Source organism: Leopardus geoffroyi, chromosome D4 (genome assembly GCF_018350155.1).
Source record: "Leopardus geoffroyi isolate Oge1 chromosome D4, O.geoffroyi_Oge1_pat1.0, whole genome shotgun sequence".
In the NCBI taxonomy this organism is placed as follows: domain Eukaryota; kingdom Metazoa; phylum Chordata; class Mammalia; order Carnivora; family Felidae; genus Leopardus; species Leopardus geoffroyi.
In genome coordinates, this window is record NC_059342.1 from 65,580,685 (window position 1) to 65,601,970 (window position 21,286).

The window sequence follows — 21,286 nt, forward strand, 5'->3', positions numbered from 1 at the left end:
ATGTTTTTATACGGAGTTTAAATACAGTGCATATACTTCACTGCAGTCCTTTAGAGGTAGATGTTATTACTCTACTTTTTTTTCTACTCTATTTATAGATGAGAAAATAGAAATTTAGTGTTGCCTAAGGTTCATCCCCTTAAGATGTTTGGAGCAGCCCTCAAACTCAGGCATTTGGGAGTCTTATTCCAGAAGCCGTATTCCTACCCGCTCACTCTGCGTTATAATGCCTTTTCAGGATCTAATGGGATTGGATGAATAGTGAAATTCTTAGATGCTGTCTTCCAAAATCTTTCAAATGAACTTCAGCTATGAAACGAATAGAAAACAATCCAGTGCAGGGTTGGAACAGTTTTGTGGGGAAAGGCACTCATTTTATGTGGTTTCCCATTTTCCTTGCTTTCCTTGCCTGGCTGGCTACTTAGTGGATACTGCATGGGTGGTTTTCCAACAGTAAGAAACCCATTTTTAGTGCCATTTTATGCAATATGGGGTTTTGTAATTGACAAACTTTTCTTTTGTTTTAGGTTCGGGCTTCTAATTTACAAGATTTAGTTTACAAAAATGGGCAGGCTGGTATTACCAAAGCCTCCGTGTCAATCACATTTGATAATTCTGACAAAAAGCAAAGTCCTTTAGGATTTGAGGTTCATGATGAAATTACGGTAACGAGGCAGGTGAGTGACTACTAAATATTTGGATATCTAACAACTTTTGTCTGACATGTTTTTTGGCAATGAGACTTCTGGAGAGAGAAAGTTTATGAGCAAAATAGATCAAAAACTGACTAGGTTTCTTAAGAATATCTTCCTTATGTTAAAAATTTGATCGTGCAAATTCCACCATTTACCAAGAGGATTGAAAGGGATCTAAAAAGCCATCAATCAGGATGAGCACTAATAACTATGCTTTAAATCTTGAACTATACTTGAATTTTCTCTGTACTGGAGTACCTCTAATAGTTGGGATCTTGCCATCTTCTGAGGTACTATTGTTACTGGATGAGTCTAATTAGAAAGTTATTCCTATAAAATGAGCTGAAGTACTGTCATCAAATTTTACACATTAAATCTGATTCTTTGAGAGCATCAAAAAGCAAATCTAATGTATTCCATGTTTTAATATTTAGGTGTTTAAATATTTAATATTTAAGCTAAATCTCTCTAGGTATTTCAATTGATAATTGTTTCTATTTCCTGATCACACTGAATACAAATTTGCTCTAGGTTCTTTATGCCTTTTTTAAATTATTTTTAATGCATGGTCCATCAAATTGCATGTCCCAGAATTGGTCTCCTTAGGACAGGATTAAGCAGAATTGTCACTTCTTTCATTTTACGTACTCTTCTATTTTCCCCAGTATGTCTTTGGAGAGTTCATAATATGTTATGAGTTCATATCCACTTCACTTAAACTCTGATTTTTTAAGTGTGTGTTATTAGCTGTGTTACTGCCATTTCTGTATGTAAGCAGGTTTTTGAAACCAAAGCAGGGACCATACATTGTCCCTTTTTCTTACTATAGTCCTACAGTGTTTTTACTTTGTCAGTTTTATGTTTAAAAATTCTGTTAAGTCCTTTTGACTCTCCATCTTAGCATTATGTAATTTATTGATTCCCTTTTCTATTTTAATAAAAATCTCTACTTAAAAAAAAAAGTAAGACATTGACTAGTTTGAGACAAAATCCTGTTCTTTGTCATTAAGCATCCATCAAATACTCACCTTTTAGGAATTTTTAGTAAGTCTCCTACTAATCTACCTAAAATTCCTGTCCTCATATAATCCATATGCCTATATTTTCACCAAATTTTTGTTAGAAAGACTTTGTTAAAATACTTATGTGTATACTAGGTTTATTGTTCCAAATATAGTAGTATGTGATCTATCAGCTTAATGCTTCTGTCAAGAAAAGAACTGAAGTAACACTCATTCAGTATTTTATTAAGTGTTTGGTATGTGCTGGGCAATCTTGAAGGCCCTGGGAAATACAGATAGAAGAAGGACCTCAAAATAGGATGGGTGAGATGATTATACCCAATAAGTGACAATGTAAGTGCTATAGCAGAGTGTGAACACGCTGATGTCTGGTATAAGTTGTTCTTTGAAGCTCCATAATTACTCTTTTTCTTTCAAGTATTCACACGTCATGTCTTTATTGACCCATTTTAGAATCTTGTCAAGGATCAAACTATCACACTGCTATCAAACTCCTTGTCTTTAGTTTTTAGTATCTGACTTCTGTTTTTTGGAAATTAAAAAGTGGAGGAAGGAGGGGTTAACCTCTGAGGGTGGGAAAATTCTAAAGAATGATTAGGTATAGAATATGTTTTATACATACTAGGAAACATAAAGTCAAAAGTGACGTTAGAGATTTAGTCCAACGCATGAGAGATTAGGAGGCTTGTGTGTGGAATGTCCTTGGATTAGAAACCAATTGACCTGACTCTGTATTCTTTTTGACCATGTCACACTTCCTCCATTATTTATTCAGGATTGGTTTTATTTATCATTAGTAGGACAGAACAAACGAGTGAAATATATTTGGAAATGTATCATCTTCAAGTTTTATATATTCATTTATATCTTTTAAAATATTTCCCTTTTAGGTGGTTATTGGTGGTAGAAATAAATATTTAATCAATGGAGTAAATGCAAACAATACCAGAGTACAAGATCTCTTCTGTTCTGTTGGCCTTAATGTTAACAACCCTCACTTTCTCATCATGCAGGTATTTTGTTTGTGGCCTTTATATACGCTTTGACATTGTTTATTTTTTATGATACTATAATATGGGAATTGCTTCTTTTTGGATTTTTCGTTTTTTATATACCATTACACTGGTGTTTGGGCACCTGTTAAGAGGTTGATTAGTTAGTATGTACTGATATGTTCTAACATACACATTTGAAGTTTGAAGAATGTCTAGAAATAATTTTCCTTGACTTACAAGAATACACTATAAAATTTTTAAAAAAGATATTGTCATAATATATTCCTTTTAAAGGAATTCCTTTGAGTGTTGGACTCAAGCATTTTGTTATTTCAAATATATATTAAATTTTAAGAAATGTTTTTACTTAGGGGCACCTGGGTGGCTCAGTTGGTTAAGTGTTGGACTTCGCTCAAGTCCTGATCTCATGGGTTCATGAGTTCATGCCCCACATTGGGCTCTGTGCTGACAGCTCAGAGCCTGGAGCCTGCTTCAAATTCTGTGTCTCCTTCTCTTTTTGCCCCTCCCCCGCTCATGCTCGGTCTCTGTCTCAAAATTAAACACTAAAAAAAAAAAAATTAAAAAAAATTTTCTTACATGGAGACTTATTCAAATGAAAATTAAGTACTAATATTATCTTGTCCTTACTTGCCTCATCCAGCTGTCCTCTTAGAAAGTTACAGCAAGGTCAATGGCAGGATCCTGATGGGACCAAAATAACGTTATTTTCAGTATATCACAGCCTCAAGGCTGAACATTTACTTTAAATGAATCGAAATCATAAGTAATATGATGGTCTGAGAATTGGGTAGTGGAATTTTGTTTTGTTTTTTTTTGGTACTGATAATCTGGCATTAAAATAAAACATGTAACTATTCTATTTGAGGCCCAGAATTTCTGTTTCTAGAAATTATCTTGGAGTGCAGCAAGTAAAAAAAAAAAAAATCAAAAGATGTCCAACAATTATGCTAAATTGTATATACTTATGTATTTATATACTTATTGGAGACTTCTGTATCATTAATATTGTTTCAGAAATATGATCTGAGTTGACTTTGTGTTATTTAAAAACTATATTACTGGTAAGTGAAAGTGTGAATAGCAGAATTCTAGAAGAAACATCTTTTCATGTAGGTAAGAGAAAGAATTCCCAAAAGGTTGGTATATTAGGATATAACAACTTCAGTGCAGGTAAATGTGTATGCCTTTAGTTGACTCTAATTTGTTATCATTACAGTAACTGCCATTTTATTTTTCAGGGCCGAATTACAAAAGTATTGAACATGAAACCTCCAGAGGTAAAGATACTATTTGTAGACGATAAAAGTAATAATAGTAGATACTGTTTTAATCTTCTAAGTCAATTTTTAAACATAATTTCTTCTATTCTTAAAATTCTTAGGAACATTATTAAGAATAAGTAAAGAAAGTTTTTTGTTTTTTTTTTTATTATTTGGCACTCTGGCCCCCTACCTTTTTAAAGCTATATGACATTACCTTTCTGAGCTTTAGTTTCCTCATCCATAAATTAGAGTCAAGAGTCCTTACCTCAGGTATTTTCTGAGGATTAAATGAGAATGTATAAGAAAAGGCACGGGTGGAACATTGTCGAGCAGATTTTTTTAACATTTTTTTTTTAATGAAGGTATAAGTGACCTATTAGTTTCAGGTGTGCAATGTAGTGATTAATATATGTAGACATTGCAAAATGATCCTTATAAGTCTAGTTAACATCCATTACCACAGTTTCAATTTTCTTTTTCTTATAACTTTTAAGGTTTACCTTCTTAGCTCTTAGCAACTTTCAAATATAGTATTATTAACTGTATTTTTACAGTTTTATTAACTGTAGTCACCATCCTATACATTATATCCCCAGAATGTTTGTAACTGGAAGGTTGTACCTTTGATCACCTGTTCCCATTTTGTCCACCCTTTAACCCCTATTTCTGGCAACCCCTAATATGTTCTCCAGGATCTCATTTTTTTTCTTTTTAGATTCTACATACAAATAAGATTATACAGTATTTCTCTATCTCTGCCTGACTTATTTCACTTAGCATAAAACCCTCCAGTTCCATCCACATTGTCACAAATGGCAAGATTGCATTTGTTTTAGGGGCGCCTGGGTGGCTCAGTTAGTTAAGCGTCCGACTTCGGCTCAGGTCATGATCTCATGGTCTGTGAGTTCGAGCCCCGCGTCGGGCTGTGTGCTGACAGCTTAGAGCCTGGAGCCTGCTTCAGATTCTGTGTCTCCCTCTCTCTCTGCCCCTCCCCCACTCGCGCTCTGTCTCTCTCTGTCTCAAAAATAAATAAACATTAAAAAAAAAAATTAAAGATTGCATTTGTTTTAAATAGCTGAATAATAGTCCATTGTGTATATATACCACATTTTCTTTATCTGTTCATCACCAACACTTAGGTTGTTTCCATGTCTTGGTATTATAATGCTGCAGTGAACATGGGGATGCAGGTATCTTTTCAAGTTAGTGTCTTTGTTTTCTTTGGCTAAATACCCAGAAATATAATTGCTATATCATATGGTAGTTCTATTTTTAATCTTTTAAGGAATCTTCATAGTTTTCCATAATGGCTGCACCAATTTACATTCTTACCAACAGTATAGAAAAGGTTTCCCTTTTCTCCACATTATCACCTGCACTTGTTATTTCTTGTCTTTGTGATAATAGCTATTCTAACAGAGGTAGTTATCTCATGGTTTTAATTTGCATTTCCCTGATGTAATGATGTTGAATACCTTTCATATACCTTTCATTTCTCTATCTTTTGTGAAAAAAATGTTCACATCCTCTGCCCAGGTTTTAATTAGATTGTTTTTTTCCTATTGTGTTGTATATGCAAGTTCTTTATATATTTTGATATTAACCCCTTAGCAGATTCATGATTTACAACTACTTTTTCCTCTTCCCTAGGTTGCCTTTTCATTTTGTTTATGGTTTCCTTTGCTATGCAGAAGATTTTCAGTCAGAAGGTAGTTCAGTCAGATAGAGTCCCACTTGTTAATTTTGGCTTTCATTGCCTTTGCTTTTGGTGTCAAATCCAAAAAATTTTTCACTATGACCAGTGTCAAGGAGCTTAACTTCTGTGTTTTCTTCTAAGAGTTTTATTGCCCAGTATTAAAAGAAATTTTGACTGTATCAAGCAGCCTTTCTCAACCAGTGTTCCATGTCAGACTTAAACCCTACAGAAAAAGATTTGAGTGAAATTAATTCATTGCATTCAGTGGATTGCTTAGGGTATTAAGACTTAAAGTTTTTTTTTTCTTGGAGCCCCCTTGAAAAGAGTTGGTGTAAAGGGATGAATGTTGTCAACAAGAACAAAGGCTCTTTAGTTACTATTTTTTATTGAGAACTAAGGGGAAAACTGATAATTGGTAATAGCAGTCTGATTTGAACGTAGGTCATGCATATTTTCTTTAGATAACGTCTTAAGGGAAACTTCTAATTTGAAACCTGACAAATACATAGAAATGAGAATAGTTTTGAGAGAAATAATCCTTTTGAGATAAGGATTGATGGTGTGTAGAAGCTTCTGAAAAAGGAGTGCTGGTAAAATTGTTTTACTTAGGAAATTATAATGGATAAGTACTTGCCTTTTTTAGAGTGTTTTTTACATGAATTATTTTGTGTAATTCTCAACAGTGTTGTGAGATATTATCCATACGCTATGGATGAAGAAACCGCAGCACAGAGAAGATTAAATTATTTGCCCAAGTTCTTAAAGCACATGCCACAGTTGGGATGCACATGTTATGTCATGCTTCATCCTGTTGGCACAAAATGGCTGAAGTCTCTTGGAACAATTTTAAGTAGAAGCTTCTAAAATGAAAACTGAATGTTGGTAGCCTTTATTTTTTTTAAACTTATGTTTGAAGGAAAAGAGGAGGAATTATTGGCTTCAATTTTATTTTTTTATTTAAAAATTTTCATTTTAAGTAATCTAAATACCCAACATGGGGCTCAAACTCAACAACCCCAAAATCAAGAGTTGCACCCTCTACTTGCTGAGCCAGCCGGATGCCCCTGGCTTCAATTTTAAAAGAGATTTACTCTGCCTCAGTGTTGCATGAAGTTCAATTTTAGAATTGGAGTAAAGGCCAGAAATGTTTCTTTTTTTTTTTTTTTTTTTTTTTTCCAACGTTTATTCATTTTTGGGACAGAGAGAGACAGAGCATGAACGGGGGAGGGGCAGAGAGAGAGGGAGACACAGAATCGGAAACAGGCTCCAGGCTCTGAGCCATCAGCCCAGAGCCCGATGCGGGGCTCGAACTCGTGGACCGCGAGATCGTGACCTGGCTGAAGTCGACGCTTAACCGACTGCACCACCCAGGCGCCCCCAGAAATGTTTCTTGAATGTTAGGGCTGTGGGCAATACATGCATTTTTATGTACTTAATGTCTCTGGTCCATTTGGGCCTTTATTTTGGTAAGCATGCTTCGTGAGGTTAAGACCTTAAATGATATACTTAATGTAAACTCCAATGAGATTTATCTCGTATTCTTGAAACATTAATATAATTGTCTTTCCAGATTTTATCCATGATAGAAGAAGCAGCTGGAACCAGGATGTATGAATACAAAAAAATAGCTGCCCAGAAAACTATAGAAAAAAAAGAGGCTAAGCTGAAAGAAATTAAGACGGTAATTAAATTTATATAAAATGTTTGTAAAGAGAGTAATTTTGCATTTAGAGTTTCCCTGCTGTAAAGAGGAAATTTCCCCTCCCCCAGTTTTCCTTAAACTTCCATGCTACTTTTCCTTTCAGATTTTTTAATGGTACTTTACATACTGAAAATTTTGATTTTCTTTTATTTTCCAGATACTTGAGGAAGAGATTACTCCAACCATTCAAAAATTAAAAGAGGTATATACTGTGTATGTGAGGACAGCCATCTAGAATGTCTCTCAAAATTGGTGACAATTTTTCATTGTATTCAAAATCATACACATAGAGATGAAATGTACACCACTTCTCAGGAATTTTTCTATGGGATAAGATAAGGAGTTAAGAGTTGGTACTTGTTAATCAGACTTCTGCTTATAGAGGACATGTACTTCATTCATACCTATTAATCATAGTGATTTTGGAGATTGCTCTTCATAATCTTAGAAAATGATCTCCCAGTTGAGCAGAACAACATTTCTTAAGGACATGACACTCCTAGTAATCCTGTTGGTAGAGTGAATAATTTCTAGGGTAATAGAAATTGCTACCACTGCAATTATTGCTGTCAAGACCATTGATAAGTGAAAGGTACTAAAACAAATGTCCAGGTCTTTTCTATCATCTTTGTAGCTTGTGACATAATATTTCAGTGAAAAAATGCATTTATAGCACATTGGTTTTAAACTTTCACATTTAGGATTTCATTAAATGCTCATTAAAATTTGATACTTCTCAGAGTTGTATTCTGAATCCATAAAGTAATGTGGATGTTATTGGCAAATCTGAAAAGGTGTGGTTAGGGATTTTAATTATTCTGTCCGCCCTAGGGGGTCCTTATCAGAATCAAGTTTAATAATGTGTGAGCAAATGTTTGTAAATAGTTACATGATTGAATGTTGGGTAGGCATCTTGGTAAATACTATTTCAAAATACATGTAATAATGTATCATTGGTGGTTGTGTAGTTTGTAGACTACTTACTACCCCCCAGTCTGTGAACCTTGTGTCCACATTTCTTTGTTAATCCCAACTGCCTGATTATATATTAAAAGAAACAACCACACAGGATTCACTGGAGATGGTATAATGGTATCTGAAAAGCTAGAGATCTAATGTTAAAATTTCTATAATCCATGATCACTAATCTAAGACAAAGTCTATTATGTAATGGGAAATTTTATACATGTTGCTGTAGTTTGAGTCTTTCTAAGTTTGTTGAAAATTTTGAAGTTTGAGTTATACTTTATTGGTGATTTCTCTTCCAGGAAAGATCTTCCTACTTGGAGTACCAAAAAGTAATGAGGGAAATAGAACATTTGAGTCGTTTATATATTGCTTATCAGTTTTTGCTGGCTGAAGATACAAAAGAACGCTCAGCTGAGGAGTTAAAAGAAATGCAAGATAAAGTTGTAAAGCTTCAAGAAAAATTGTCTGAGAATGATAAAAAAATAAAAGCACTTAGCCATGAAATAGAAGAGTTGGAAAGAAGAAAAGATAAGGTCAGACATAATATGTAAGAACAGATAATATACTGTGGAAAAAAAATTGTAATAAGTGAGGTCCACTGGCATTGTCTTCTGTATTGATCATCTTAATATGTGATAATAACATAGCTTATAAAAAGTAAATCTTACAGAAGTTATACAAGAACATGATGACATGAACAAATTACAAGTATGCTGATTGGATTGGCTGCATTTGATTATAGGAAATTGGAGGTATACTCCGATCTTTAGAAGATGCTCTTGCAGAAGCTCAGCGAGTTAATACTAAATCTCAAAGTGCCTTTGATCTCAAGAAGAAAAATCTGGCAAGTGAAGAGAACAAACGCAAAGAGCTGGAAAAAAATATGGTTGAGGTAAGTAAATAAGAAGCTTGATTTAATTTCTCTCTGTTACACTTATCCATTTTATTAATATTTATTGAGTGTATGCTATGGACAGTATAGTTGTTTGGGCTGGGGATATAGCAGTGGACAAAATGACAAATATGGACAAAATGCCTTTTGGGTATTCATTCCAATGAGGAGAATGATGATAAAATAAATGAAATCTACAGTGTGTTATATAGTGATAACAGATTTGGAGAAAAAGCAGGGTAGAGTTTTAGGAATATAAGGGAGGTGGGTAAGGTGTGGGATTTTAAATTGGGTAACCACTGACGGTCTCATTGAGAGGGTGCTATTTCATTAATAAGACCTGAAGGAATTCAGAGAACCATGTAAATAAATTGGTTGTGGGAGAAGATGTACGAGGCAGAAGAGCAATTGCCCCAGGTGCCAAAGATATTGGAAATATAAGGAGATTGATCAGTGTGGCTCTTCAGCACTAAGTAGTAGGAATGCAGAAAGGTAAAAGGTGTAGGATCACATGTGATTTTATAAGACACGTGAAGGACTTTGACCTTTATTCTGAGTGACATGGGAAGCCACTGGAGTTGGCTGAGCAGAGGAACAACATTTTTTATATTTTAATAGTACTTTTCTTGATGTTTAGAGAATAACCTAAAGGGAAGAAGCAGGGAGGAAATCCAGGTAGTAGGTACCAATCTAGAGGATAGCCCTTGGATAAATGCAGTCTAAGTGGGTGTATTGAGAGAAGTTTTGGGATTTTATGAGTATTGTAAAAGTAGGTCCAACGAGTTAGACGTGGCAGATTGGTTGTTGAGTTGGTTGCTAAAAGGACTGAAGGATACTACAGATTTCTGACCTTGACAATTGGAAATATCGTTAGCTTAGTAGACAATAGGAGGAAGTACAGTGTGAACATAATAGGCTTGAGGTGCCTGTTAGACGTCTAAGTAGATCTGTTGATTAGGTAGTTGAATATAGGAATATTGAAGCCAGTCTAGAAATAGAAATCAAAATAACAGATGTTGGCATGCCCCTGGGCTAGTGCAGACTTCTTTTATATACACTCCTTTCTTAGCTAATCCCATCCAGGCCTGTAGCCCTATAATATTTATATGTTGATGCCTTTCAGATCTATAATTAGCCTTGACTCCTTCCCTGAATTCTAGATTTTTTTGTCCAGCTATTTAATTGACATTGTTACATAGGTGACTAACAAAATGTCTAAAACTTATTTGTCCAGTTATTTAATTGATATTTTTACATAGATGACTAACAAAAAGTCTAAAACTTTACATATCCAAAATAAAACTCTACCTACCCAAACCTCCTTGAGTTATTGAATTTTTCCCTATGTCAGAAAATGGCACCACTATTAACTTAATTGTTCAGTCCAGAAATCCTAGAGTCTTCTTGCATTCCCCCCTTTTTCTCAAACTCTGTATCTAATCCATCCGCAAATTCTCTTGACTTTAAAAGTACTTCCTGAATATAGCCACTTTTCATGTCTATCGCTGCTTTACTGCAGGCCATCATGTCTTAGGAGGGATGCTGTAATGATGTCCCTGTTAGTTGCCTTGCTTTTTACTCTTGCCATTCTACAATCTGTTCTTTACAAAAGCTAAAATATAAACTGGATCACATCACTCTTGTTCTTAAAATTAATTAATGGTTTCAAAGTCACATGTATAATTAAATTTAGTCTTCACCTTGGCCTATGAGACCCTAGCTCCTTTCCACTTGCTCACGGTGGTCCAACACCAAATAGTTCCTCAAACACCCAAGCATATTTCACAGAGCTTGCCTAGTGTGGGTCCCCGTAGTAGTAGCATGATCGATCACTCCTTTTATTTCATTTAGGTTTCTGCTCAAAATGTCATCACAAAAAGGCCTTCCTTCATTGTTCTTAAAATAGTTCCCATCAGTTTCTATCCCTTTACATTGCTTTATTTTTTTACTGTGCTTCTCTAGAATATAGGGTCCCTGAGGAATCTGTGTCTTTAATGTCTAGAACAATGACTGATACATGGTAAACCTCTAATAAATATTTAATGAATCATGAATTAAACTTGTGAGCCAAAATTTCTGGCCACTCTCATGTAAATAATATAGGTGGATTTTTTTTTTTTTTTTCCAGTGTCGGTATCTTAGTGTTTATGGTGTTCGTGTATGTAACTTAAAAGGGGTTAATTATTAATAATGCTGTTTCCACTAGTATTTAATATTTAAATTTTATGGTCTTTAATAGTTTATAAATATGTTTTCATGTACATGCTCTTCATCCTACAATCTCTGCTTTGAAGCTTGGAGTAGGATAGTTATTAGTTCAATTTTAGAGCTTTAGAAAGTGATTTTTAGTTGCTTCAAATCGTTTGTTTATGCTGTTTTAGCTAATTTCTAGATTAGACCGTAACACACAGAATGAAAGTATTTCCAGTAGTATTTGGAATACTAAGGACACATTTATCCTAAAAACAGGGTGAATTTTAAAATGAGGATTAAGTATTTAAAGTTGGGATGGTTAAATTATTTTCCTTTTAACCATGCCCACTTCAAATTGCTATGAAATTTGATGGCATAAGGGTATGGGTAGATAAGAAAAAATGGATGTATTTCCTAAAATATAATACTCTTCAATATTAAAATCTTCCTGAAGGATTCTAAAACTTTAGCAGCAAAGGAAAAAGAGGTTAAGAAGATAACAGATGGGCTGAATGCCCTTCAGGAAGCAAGTAATAAAGATGCCGAAGCTTTGGCTGCGGCACAGCAGCACTTCAACGCTGTTTCCGCTGGACTGTCTAGTAATGAAGATGGAGCAGAAGCAACTCTTGCCGGTCAAATGATGGCCTGTAAAAACGACATAAGTAAAGCTCAGACAGAAGCCAAACAGGTAAATATAGACATTCAGCGCTGTGTGATTGCATTTTTTTAGAAGCTCCACATTATGGTGATCTGATTATTTTCAACGTTTTATAACCATTGCCAATGTCAAGGAGTTTGTTACTCTGCTACTCAGTAGCGCTCAATACAGTGAAATTCAAATATGCTAACTGCTAAATATTGATGATAGTTTAAGATGCTATAAAATATTAAATACCCTTATAGGTTAGTTGAAATTATAAATGCAATAAATGCTTTATTCTATTTTGTAGTATTGTATGGAATATTTGAGGTTAATTTTTTTTTTTTTGCGCTCTTTTTACTTTTTTATTGACAACATAAAGTCGAAGTCTTAAGCTTTAACAGGAAAACAAACATCCTTTCCATTTCTGTGGTCACCACACTTAGTTCTTCCCTTTCATCCTTGGAAGTATCTCTCCCTCCCACTTACCCCCTTCTCATCTTTGGTTTCCCTATACGGATTTCATAACCTTTGAAGCTTGTCAGTGAAGACTTTCAAATTTGTTTAGATAGTTGTGCATCTTTTAAAGTCCTATGAATGCAACAGTTTTGATTGCAGAAAAAAAATATATATATATACACAGCCTTTATTTTTTTAACAGAGGGCTCATCTTTACAAATATACATGTTCCTGTGTGTGTTTGTATTAATCATATTCAGCATTTTCTGTTAAATGTTTGCAACTTTTCCACTCAACGCTGAAGGTCACAAAAAATTTGTAAGAAATCAATAACAGAAAAACTTTTAAATCCTCTCAGTTTTTCTGTTAACTTATTATATGTTGGGAAAAAGCCACCATTACTCAGTTTTAGGGGGAGGAGACATCCAGCCAGATCTCAAAGTACTAGTTCATGCTTTTAAGGAACGGTACTCATTTATATAAGCTAGCATTCGCATATCAGACTCCAAGCATTGAAATTTCTCTTGTCAGCTTAAGTTCACTTTCCTGTATAATTTTCTTACTGCTCAATACAGTCTCTCCACGTTAATTGAACAACACTCACAAATAGAATACAAGTACAAATATGCATACCTAAGTGGAAAGGAAGGGAACTAGTTAGTGTTCTGATTAGTAGCTTTCTGATGTGTTTTTAATTTAATCAGCTAATGACAATTACTCTTTCATATAATTTTTGGACTCATTAATGTCATCCTTTGTAAGTATTAAAAATATGGAGTAAATAACTTAATGATTTATGTTAAGCATATATTTTATACTCTGAGTAGTTTTATGAGCAGAAACTATTGGGAAATGATTGATTTCTTTAAGATATTAATGCAAGTGACCAAACAGTTACATTTTCCAAGCTGACGTTTCTTAAACTAATCTGCATCTGTGGCCATTTAATCACTAGCACTATCTGCCTCACATAGTCTATTAAATTTTCAATAACAGGCTCAGATGAAGTTGAAACATGCCCAACAAGAATTAAAGACTAAACAAGCTGAAGTTAAGAAGATGGATAGTGGCTATAGGAAGGATCAAGAAGCTTTAGAAGCTGTGAAGAAACTTAAAGAAAAACTTGAAGCTGAAATGAAAAAGCTAAATTATGAAGGTTTGCATTGAAACACATGATATTAAATCATTAGGAGGTAGTGATTGTTGATAAAAACTAAATAAAGGAAATAGCAAGTAGGAGTTTGTTTTTTTTACCGTATTAATGGGTGTTAGTATAAGACATACTCGTAAATACAACTGATCCCTGAACAACACGTTTGAACTTGCATGGGCCCACTTACTTGAGGCCTTTTTTTTTTTTTTTTTTTTTTTTTTGATAAATACAGTTGAGTACTGTAAGTGTATTTTCCTTATGATATTCTTAACATTTTCTTTCTCTAGCTTACTTAATTGTAAGAATATAATATACAATACATATACAATGTGTGTGTAATGTTTATGCTACCAGTAAGGCTTCTTGTCAGCATTTGGCTATTAGTAGTTAAGTTTGGGGATCAGAAGTTAAACACAGATTTAGGGGCATCTGGTTGACTCAACTGGTAGAGCACGCAACTCTTGGTTTCAGAGTTGTGAGTTCAAGCTCCACAGTGAGTGTGGAGCCTACTTAAAAAAAAAGTGAAACATGAATTTGGAACTGTGTAGGGAGGAGGTGTCTGTCAGTGCCCCTGATCTCCTGCAGAACAACCCGGTTGTTCAGGGGTCAACTAAGTATAAAACAGGTCTTTGATTTTTTTTTTTTTTTTTTTTTTTTTTTGCAGCGCTATATTAGTGTCAGGTATAAAACCTAGTGATTCAACAGTTCTTTTCATTACTCAGTGCTCATCATAAGTGTACTCTTAATCCCTATCACTTATTTCATTTCATCCTCCCACCCACCTCCTCATCAGTTTGTTAAGTATAGTTAAGAGTCTGTTTTTTGGTTTGTCTCTTTTTTTATTGTTTCTTGAATTCTACATGTGAGTAAAATCATATCGTAATTGTCTTTTTCTGACTGATTTATTTAATTTAGGATTGTAATCTCTAGATCCATCCACATTGCAAATGATACGATTTCATTCTTTGTGGCTGAGTAATATTCCATTGTATATGTATAGCACATCTTTATCCATTCATCTATTGATAGACATGTGGGCTGCTTCCATAATTTGGCTATTGCAAATAATGCTGCAATAAACACAGGATGTTTATATTTTTTCAAATTGATGTTTTAATTTTCTTTGGGTAAAAACCCAGTAGTGGAATTGCTGGATTGTATGGTAATTCTATTTGTAATTTTTTGAGGAACCTCCATACTCCTTTCCACAGTGACAGCACCACTCTGTATGCCCATAAACAGTGCATGAAGGTTCCTCTTTCTACATATCCTTGTCAGCACTTGTTTCTTCTGGTTTTGATTTTAGCTATTTTCACAGGTATGAGGTGATAACTCATTGTGGTTTTGATTTGCATTTCCCTGGTGATTAGTGATGTTGAGCATCTTTTCATGTGTTTATTGAACATCCGTATGTCCTCATTAGAGATATCTCTTTTCATGTCTTCTGCCCATTTTTAATTGGATTATTTGTTTTTTTGGTGTTGAGTTGTATAAGTTCTTTGTATATTTTGGATACTAACCCTGTACCGGATATGTCATTTGCAGATATCTTCTCCCATTCCATAGGTTGTCTTTAAGTTTTATCATTTGTTTCCTGTGCTGTGCAGAAGCTTTTTATTTTGATGTACTCCCAAGTTTATTTTTACTTGTTTCCCATGCCTCGGGAGACTAGAAAAATGTTGCCATTGCCTGTGTTGGAGAAATTACCGTCTGTGCTCTCTTCCAGAACTTCTATGGTTTCAGGTCTCACATTTAGGTCCTTAATCTGTTTTGAGTTTATTTTTGTATAGGGTCTAAGAAAGTGTCCAGTTTCGTTCTTTTCGTATAGCTGTCCGGTTTTCCCTGCACCATTTTTTGAAGAGACTGTCTTTTATATTGCATATGCTTTCCTCCTTTGTTGAAGATTAGTTGACCATATAACCATGGGTCTCTGGGCTCTGTCTTCTGTTGATCTGTGTGTCTATTTTTGTGCCTGTACATACTGTTTGGATTACTGTGCCTTTGAAGTGTGTCTTGAAATTTGGGATTATGATATTCCCTGTTTTGTTCTTTTTCAAGATTGCTTTCACTATTCAGGGTCTTTTGTGGTTCCATGCAAATTTTAGGATTGTTTGTTGTAGTTCTGTTGGTATTCTAATAGGTATTGCATTAAAACTGTAGATTGCTTTTGGGTAGTATGGAGATTTTAATGTTATTTTTATTCTTGTCTATGAGCATGGAATATCTTTCCATTCATCTTCAGTTTTCTCTAATCAGTGTTTTATAGTTTTAAGAATACAGGTGTTTCACCACCTTGGTTAAATTTATACCTAGGTATTTTATTACTTTCGGGGCACCTGTAAATGGGATTGTTTTCTTAATTTCTCTGTTACTTTGTTACTAGTATATGGAAATGCAACGGATTTCTGCGTATTGATTTTTGTATTCTGCAACCTTAGTGAATTCTTTGATCAGTTCTAGTAGATTTTTGAGGGAGTGTTTAATGTTTTCTATATATGGTATCATGTCATCTGCAAATAGTGAAACTTTTACTTCTTTCTTACCAATTTGGATGCCTTTATTTCTTTTTGTTGCCTGATAGCTGTGACTAGGACTTCCAGTACTATGTTGCATAAAAGTGATGAGAGTGGGCATCCTTGTCTAGTTCCTGATCTTAGAGGAGAAACTGTTTTTCCCCATTTAATATGATAGCTATGGGTTGTTCATATAAGGTCTTTTTATGTTGAGGTATATACCCTGTAAACCTACTTTGATGAGGGCTTTTATCATGAATGGATGTTGTACTTTGTGAAATGCTTTTTCTGCATCTACTGAAATGATTATATGGTTTTTATCCTTTATCGTGTTGATGTAATGTGCTAAGTTCACTGATTTGTGAATATTTAATGTTCTTTGCAACTCAGGAATAAATCCCACTTGATGTGAGTGATTTTTTTTTTTAACATATTGTTGGGTTCAGTTTGCTAAAATTTTGTTGAGAATATTTGCATCTGTATTCATTAGAGATATTGGCCTATAGTGTTTTTGTTTTTGTTTTTGTTTTTTTTTAGTGTCTTTATCTCGTTTTGTAACAAAGCAATGCCGGCCTCTTAGGAGGAGATTTGCAAGTTTTTCTTTTCTATTTTTGGAATAGTTTGAGAAGAATAGGTATTAACTTTTCTTTAAGAGAAGGTAGAATTTGCCTGTGAAGCCATCTGGTCCTGGACTTTTGTTTGTTGGGAGTTTTTTTGATTACTGATTCAATCTCATTGATGGTAGTCAGCCTGTTCAAATTTTCTTTAAAAAAAAATTTTTTTTTTTAATGTTTTTATTTATTTTTGAGGCAGAGACAGAGCATGAGCAGGGGAGGGGCAGAGGGAGAGGGAGATACAGAATCCGAAGCAGGCTCCAGGCTCTGAGCTGTCAGCACAGACCCTGACCGCGGGGCTCACAGGCTGTGAGATCATGACCTGAGCTGAAGTCGGACGCTTAACTGACTGAGCCACCCAGGCGCCCCATCTTTTTTTTTTTTTTTAATTTTTTAAAATTTTTGAGAGATAGAGAGAGAGACAGAGCATGAGTGGGGGAGGGGCAGACACAGAATCCAAAGCAGGCTCCAGGCACTGAGCTATCAGCACAGGGCCCGATACAGGCTCAAACTCATGAATCGTTTTTCTTGCTGAATCTTTCTAAAGGTTTGTCAATTTTGTTGATCTTTTCAGAAAACTAACTCCTGGTTCCTTTTGTCTGTTCTACTGTTCTTTTAGTTTCTATTTCATTTGTTTCTGCTGTAATCTTTATTATTTCCTTTCTTCTGCTGGTATTGGGTTTTGTTTGTTGTTCAAAGCTCCTTTAGGTATAAGGTTAGATCCTTTGAAATGTTTTTTGCTTCTTGAGGTAGGCCTGTATTGCTGTAAACTTCCCTCTTAGAAATGCTTTTGCTGCATTCCAAAGATTTTGGACCATTATGTTTTCGTTTATGCATTTTCTTGGTTGACCCATTCATTATTTAGTGGCATGTTTTTATCCTTCATATATTTGTCCAGACTTATTCTTTTTTTTTTTTTCAGACTTATTCTTGTGGTTGATTTCTAGTTTCTTAAGTGCTGTGGTTGGAAAAGTTGCATGGTAGGACTTTCATCTGTTTGAATTGAGACTTCTTTTGTGGCCTAATTTGTGATCTCTTCTGAATATATTCCATGTCCACTTAATTGAAAAGAATGTATATCCTGGTATTTTAGGATAGAATGTTCTGAATAATATCTATTGGATCTATCTGCTCCAGTGTGTCATTCAGAGCCACTGTTTCCTTGTTGACTTTTTGTTTGGATGATCTATCCATTGATGTAAGTGGGGTGTTAACATCCCCTACCATTATTGTATTACAATCAGTTAGTTTCCTTTATGTTTGTTATTAGCTGCTTTATGTATTTGGATGCTTCCATGTTGGATGCATAAATATTTATAATTGATATATCTTCTTGTTTGATCGCTTATATAGCACCCTTCTTTGTCTCTGTTCACTTTTTGGATGATAAATGCTTTTCTATCCCTTCACTCTTAATCTGCATGTGTCTTTAGGTCTGAAATTAGTCTCTGTAGGCAGCACTCTTGTTTTTTTTATCCATTTTATTACCCTGTATATTTTGTTTTGTTTTGTTTTGTTTTTTTTTTGAATTTTTTTTTTCAACGTTTATTTATTTTTGGGACAGAGAGAGACAGAGCATGAACGGGGGAGGGGCAGAGAGAGAGGGAGACACAGAATCGGAAACAGGCTCCAGGCTCTGAGCCATCAGCCCAGAGCCTGACGCGGGGCTCAAACTCACGGACCGCGAGATCGTGACCTGGCTGAAGTCAGACGCTTAACCGACTGCGCCACTCAGGCGCCCCATTACCCTGTATATTTTGACTAGAGAATTCAGTCCATTTACTTTCAAAGTAATTATTGATAGGTCTATACTTATTGCCAATTTGTTACTTGTTTTTATAGTTCTCTGTTCCTTTCTTCTCTTGCTCTTCTCTCATGGCTTGCTGGCTTTTTTTTTTTTTTTTTGGAATATACTTGGATTCCATGTCTTTATTCTTTGCATATCTATTACTGGCTTTTGATTCGTGGTTACCATTGGGTTTGTATATAACATCTTAGTCACATAGCAGTCTATGTTAAGTTGATAGTCGCTTAAGTTCGAACCTGTTGTTTACTCCTCTTACCCCAACCCCCACATTATAGGTATACTTCATTTTACTGCTTCTGTACTTCTTATTTTTCTTATTTCTGCTTATGGTCTTTTCCACTCAGAGTCTCCTTTAACATTTCTCGTAGGACTGGTTTAGTGGTCATGAGTTCTTTAAACTGTTGTTCATCTAGAAAACTCTTTGTCTCTTTCTTCTGAATGATAGCCTAGAATAATCTTGGCTACAGGGTTTTTTTTTTTTTTTTTTTCTTTCAGCATTTGAATGTATCCTGCTACTCCCTTTCTGGCTTGCAAAGTTTCCACTGAAAAATCAGCTGATAGCCTTATGAGGTTTTCTTTGTTTGTAACTATCTTCTCTTAATTGCTTTTAAAATGTTCCATATATCACTGTTTTTTGCCATTTTAATTACCATGTGTCTCACTGTTGGCTTCCTTGGGTTAATTTTGTTTGAGGGTCTCTGTGCTTGTTGGATCTGGATTTCTTTCTTCTTACCTAGATTTGGGAAGTTTTCAGCTATTATTTCTTCAAATTTTCAGCCCCTCTTTTTCTTCCAGGATCTTTATAAAGGGAAAGTTATTACACTTGTTGGTATTGCAGAGCTCCCCAAATCTGTTTTCATTTTTTATTATGTTTTTCTACCACCTGTTCAGCCTGATTGTTTTCTGTTCCCTGTCCTCTAGGTTGCTGATCCATTCATTTGTCAGATTCCTCTTGTGTGCTATTTGTGCTATCTAGTGTATTTTTAATTTCACTTATTGAGGTCTTCATCTCTGATTGGTTCTTTTCTATGTTTTCTATCTCTTTGTTCACTCTTAAGTCCAGTGAGTATCTTTATGACCATTTCTTTAAATTCTCTATCAGACATATTACTCATCTCCATTTCATTCAGCTCTTTTGCTGTGGTTTTACCTTCTCTTTCCTTTGGGATATATTCTCTTGTCCATTTTGTCTAACTCTGTGTGTCTATTTCTACATGTTAGGAATACTAGTTATGTCTCCTGCTCTTGAAAGTAATGACCTTATGAAGAAGAGTTCCTCTAGTGCCCTGCAATGCAATGTCTGTTGTGCACTAGAACCTGATGCTTTAGCTGTATCTCCTATGTGTAATGCATGTACCTTAGTATTGTGACTAAGCTGTTTTTGCTTTCAGTCCAGTCATCTGGAATGTTTCTGTTTGCCTGTCTTGGACAGGATTTGGTCCCTGTGTTGTTAAGAGGGCCAGTCTGGAGCCATTGTGGGCTTGAGTTGAGTCAGATCAAGTGTTTGCCAGAGATGCGGTAGCATGGAAGTGTTTCTTGCTTTCCCTATGTTGTACCCTGAGAAACTTTCTTTGGTGGGTGAGGCCTACAGTCAAACCAGATATCTGATTGTAGCCCACTGCTAGGGCTGCAGTAGGACTGATATGTGTAATTATCCTCTCTTCTCCACAGTGTAGCTGTTATTTTGGAGTGGTACGGGTCCCCTGTCAGGGCTACTTGTACCCTGCCTGGCTTATAGCACTGGTTTGGATGAATTCCAACCCAGGGCATATTGGAAGCAGTAGGTCCACAGCCGAAAGTAGGGTGGGGCAGCAGAATTATCAAGGTTTGCACAGGTCTGTTGTGGGAGGGGACCTGGAACAGAAGTCTGACTAGAGGGGACAGTTTTATAACATGGGGTTGAGGCACACTGTTAGCAAAGCTAGATAGAGAGCTGTGCTGTTTCCTGCAAGTGTCTGTGTATCTAGACCGAGGGACTAAAGAAGGAAATGGTGCCTGCCAGTTCTTTTCTTCCTGGAGAAGTCTCTCAAGGATTCCTGCCCCTCCAGCACATTCTTTGAGATTAATAAACAAATCTCCCACCAGTATATTCTAGGCGTTTTTCGAACTGCTACTGTTAAATGCTATACATCTGCGGGGCTGTTTGTTGTGCTGTCTTTTTAAGGGTGAGGAGTTAGTTTCCTCTCAATTTCTTGGCTCTCTTAGAGCTGACCCTACTGATTTTTAAAGTGCCAGGAGTTAAGCCCTGCTAATGATAAGAACTTGTGAAGTTATGCCCCTCTGGTTTTCAGAGGCAAATGTTATGGGTATTTGTCCTCCCCTTATGGGTTCCTTGCGCTTGGGGTGCCTGGTGTGACTGAAGGTCCATTTCTTCTGTTTGTGCCCTTGGTGTCCTTTCCTCCCATTGGCATTCCTGCAGTTCTGTTTGGCTCCTGACTCTATCTCTGTCCTTCCTACCCTCTTCCTTGTGGCCTCTTCTCTACATTTAGCTGTGGAGAGTCTGTTGCCAGTGTTTGGGCCATTTTGGGTTGTTTACACTTATGTGGGTGTTATCTGGTAGCATCTGTGGGACTTGGTGAAGTTGGGATTCTCCTATTCCATCATCTTTCTAGCTCTTTAAAGTTGTGAAAACTTACTACTGACAGTTTCCTGC

General features: G+C 35.4%; 1 protein-coding gene across 3 annotated transcripts in view; it reads left to right on the forward strand.

Moving 5' to 3' along the window:
• SMC2 (structural maintenance of chromosomes 2) overlaps positions 1 to 21,286 on the forward strand; it is a 68,010-nt gene that overhangs the window by 2,084 nt on the left and 44,640 nt on the right. For all 3 annotated transcript variants that reach the window (XM_045470402.1, XM_045470401.1, XM_045470403.1), the window contains exons 3-11: positions 528 to 677; positions 2,608 to 2,730; positions 3,972 to 4,010; positions 7,262 to 7,372; positions 7,551 to 7,595; positions 8,662 to 8,895; positions 9,105 to 9,254; positions 11,902 to 12,135; positions 13,543 to 13,702. In XM_045470402.1, the coding sequence (XP_045326358.1) occupies positions 528 to 677; positions 2,608 to 2,730; positions 3,972 to 4,010; positions 7,262 to 7,372; positions 7,551 to 7,595; positions 8,662 to 8,895; positions 9,105 to 9,254; positions 11,902 to 12,135; positions 13,543 to 13,702 (1,246 nt within the window). The remainder of the gene's footprint in view (positions 1 to 527; positions 678 to 2,607; positions 2,731 to 3,971; positions 4,011 to 7,261; positions 7,373 to 7,550; positions 7,596 to 8,661; positions 8,896 to 9,104; positions 9,255 to 11,901; positions 12,136 to 13,542; positions 13,703 to 21,286) is intronic.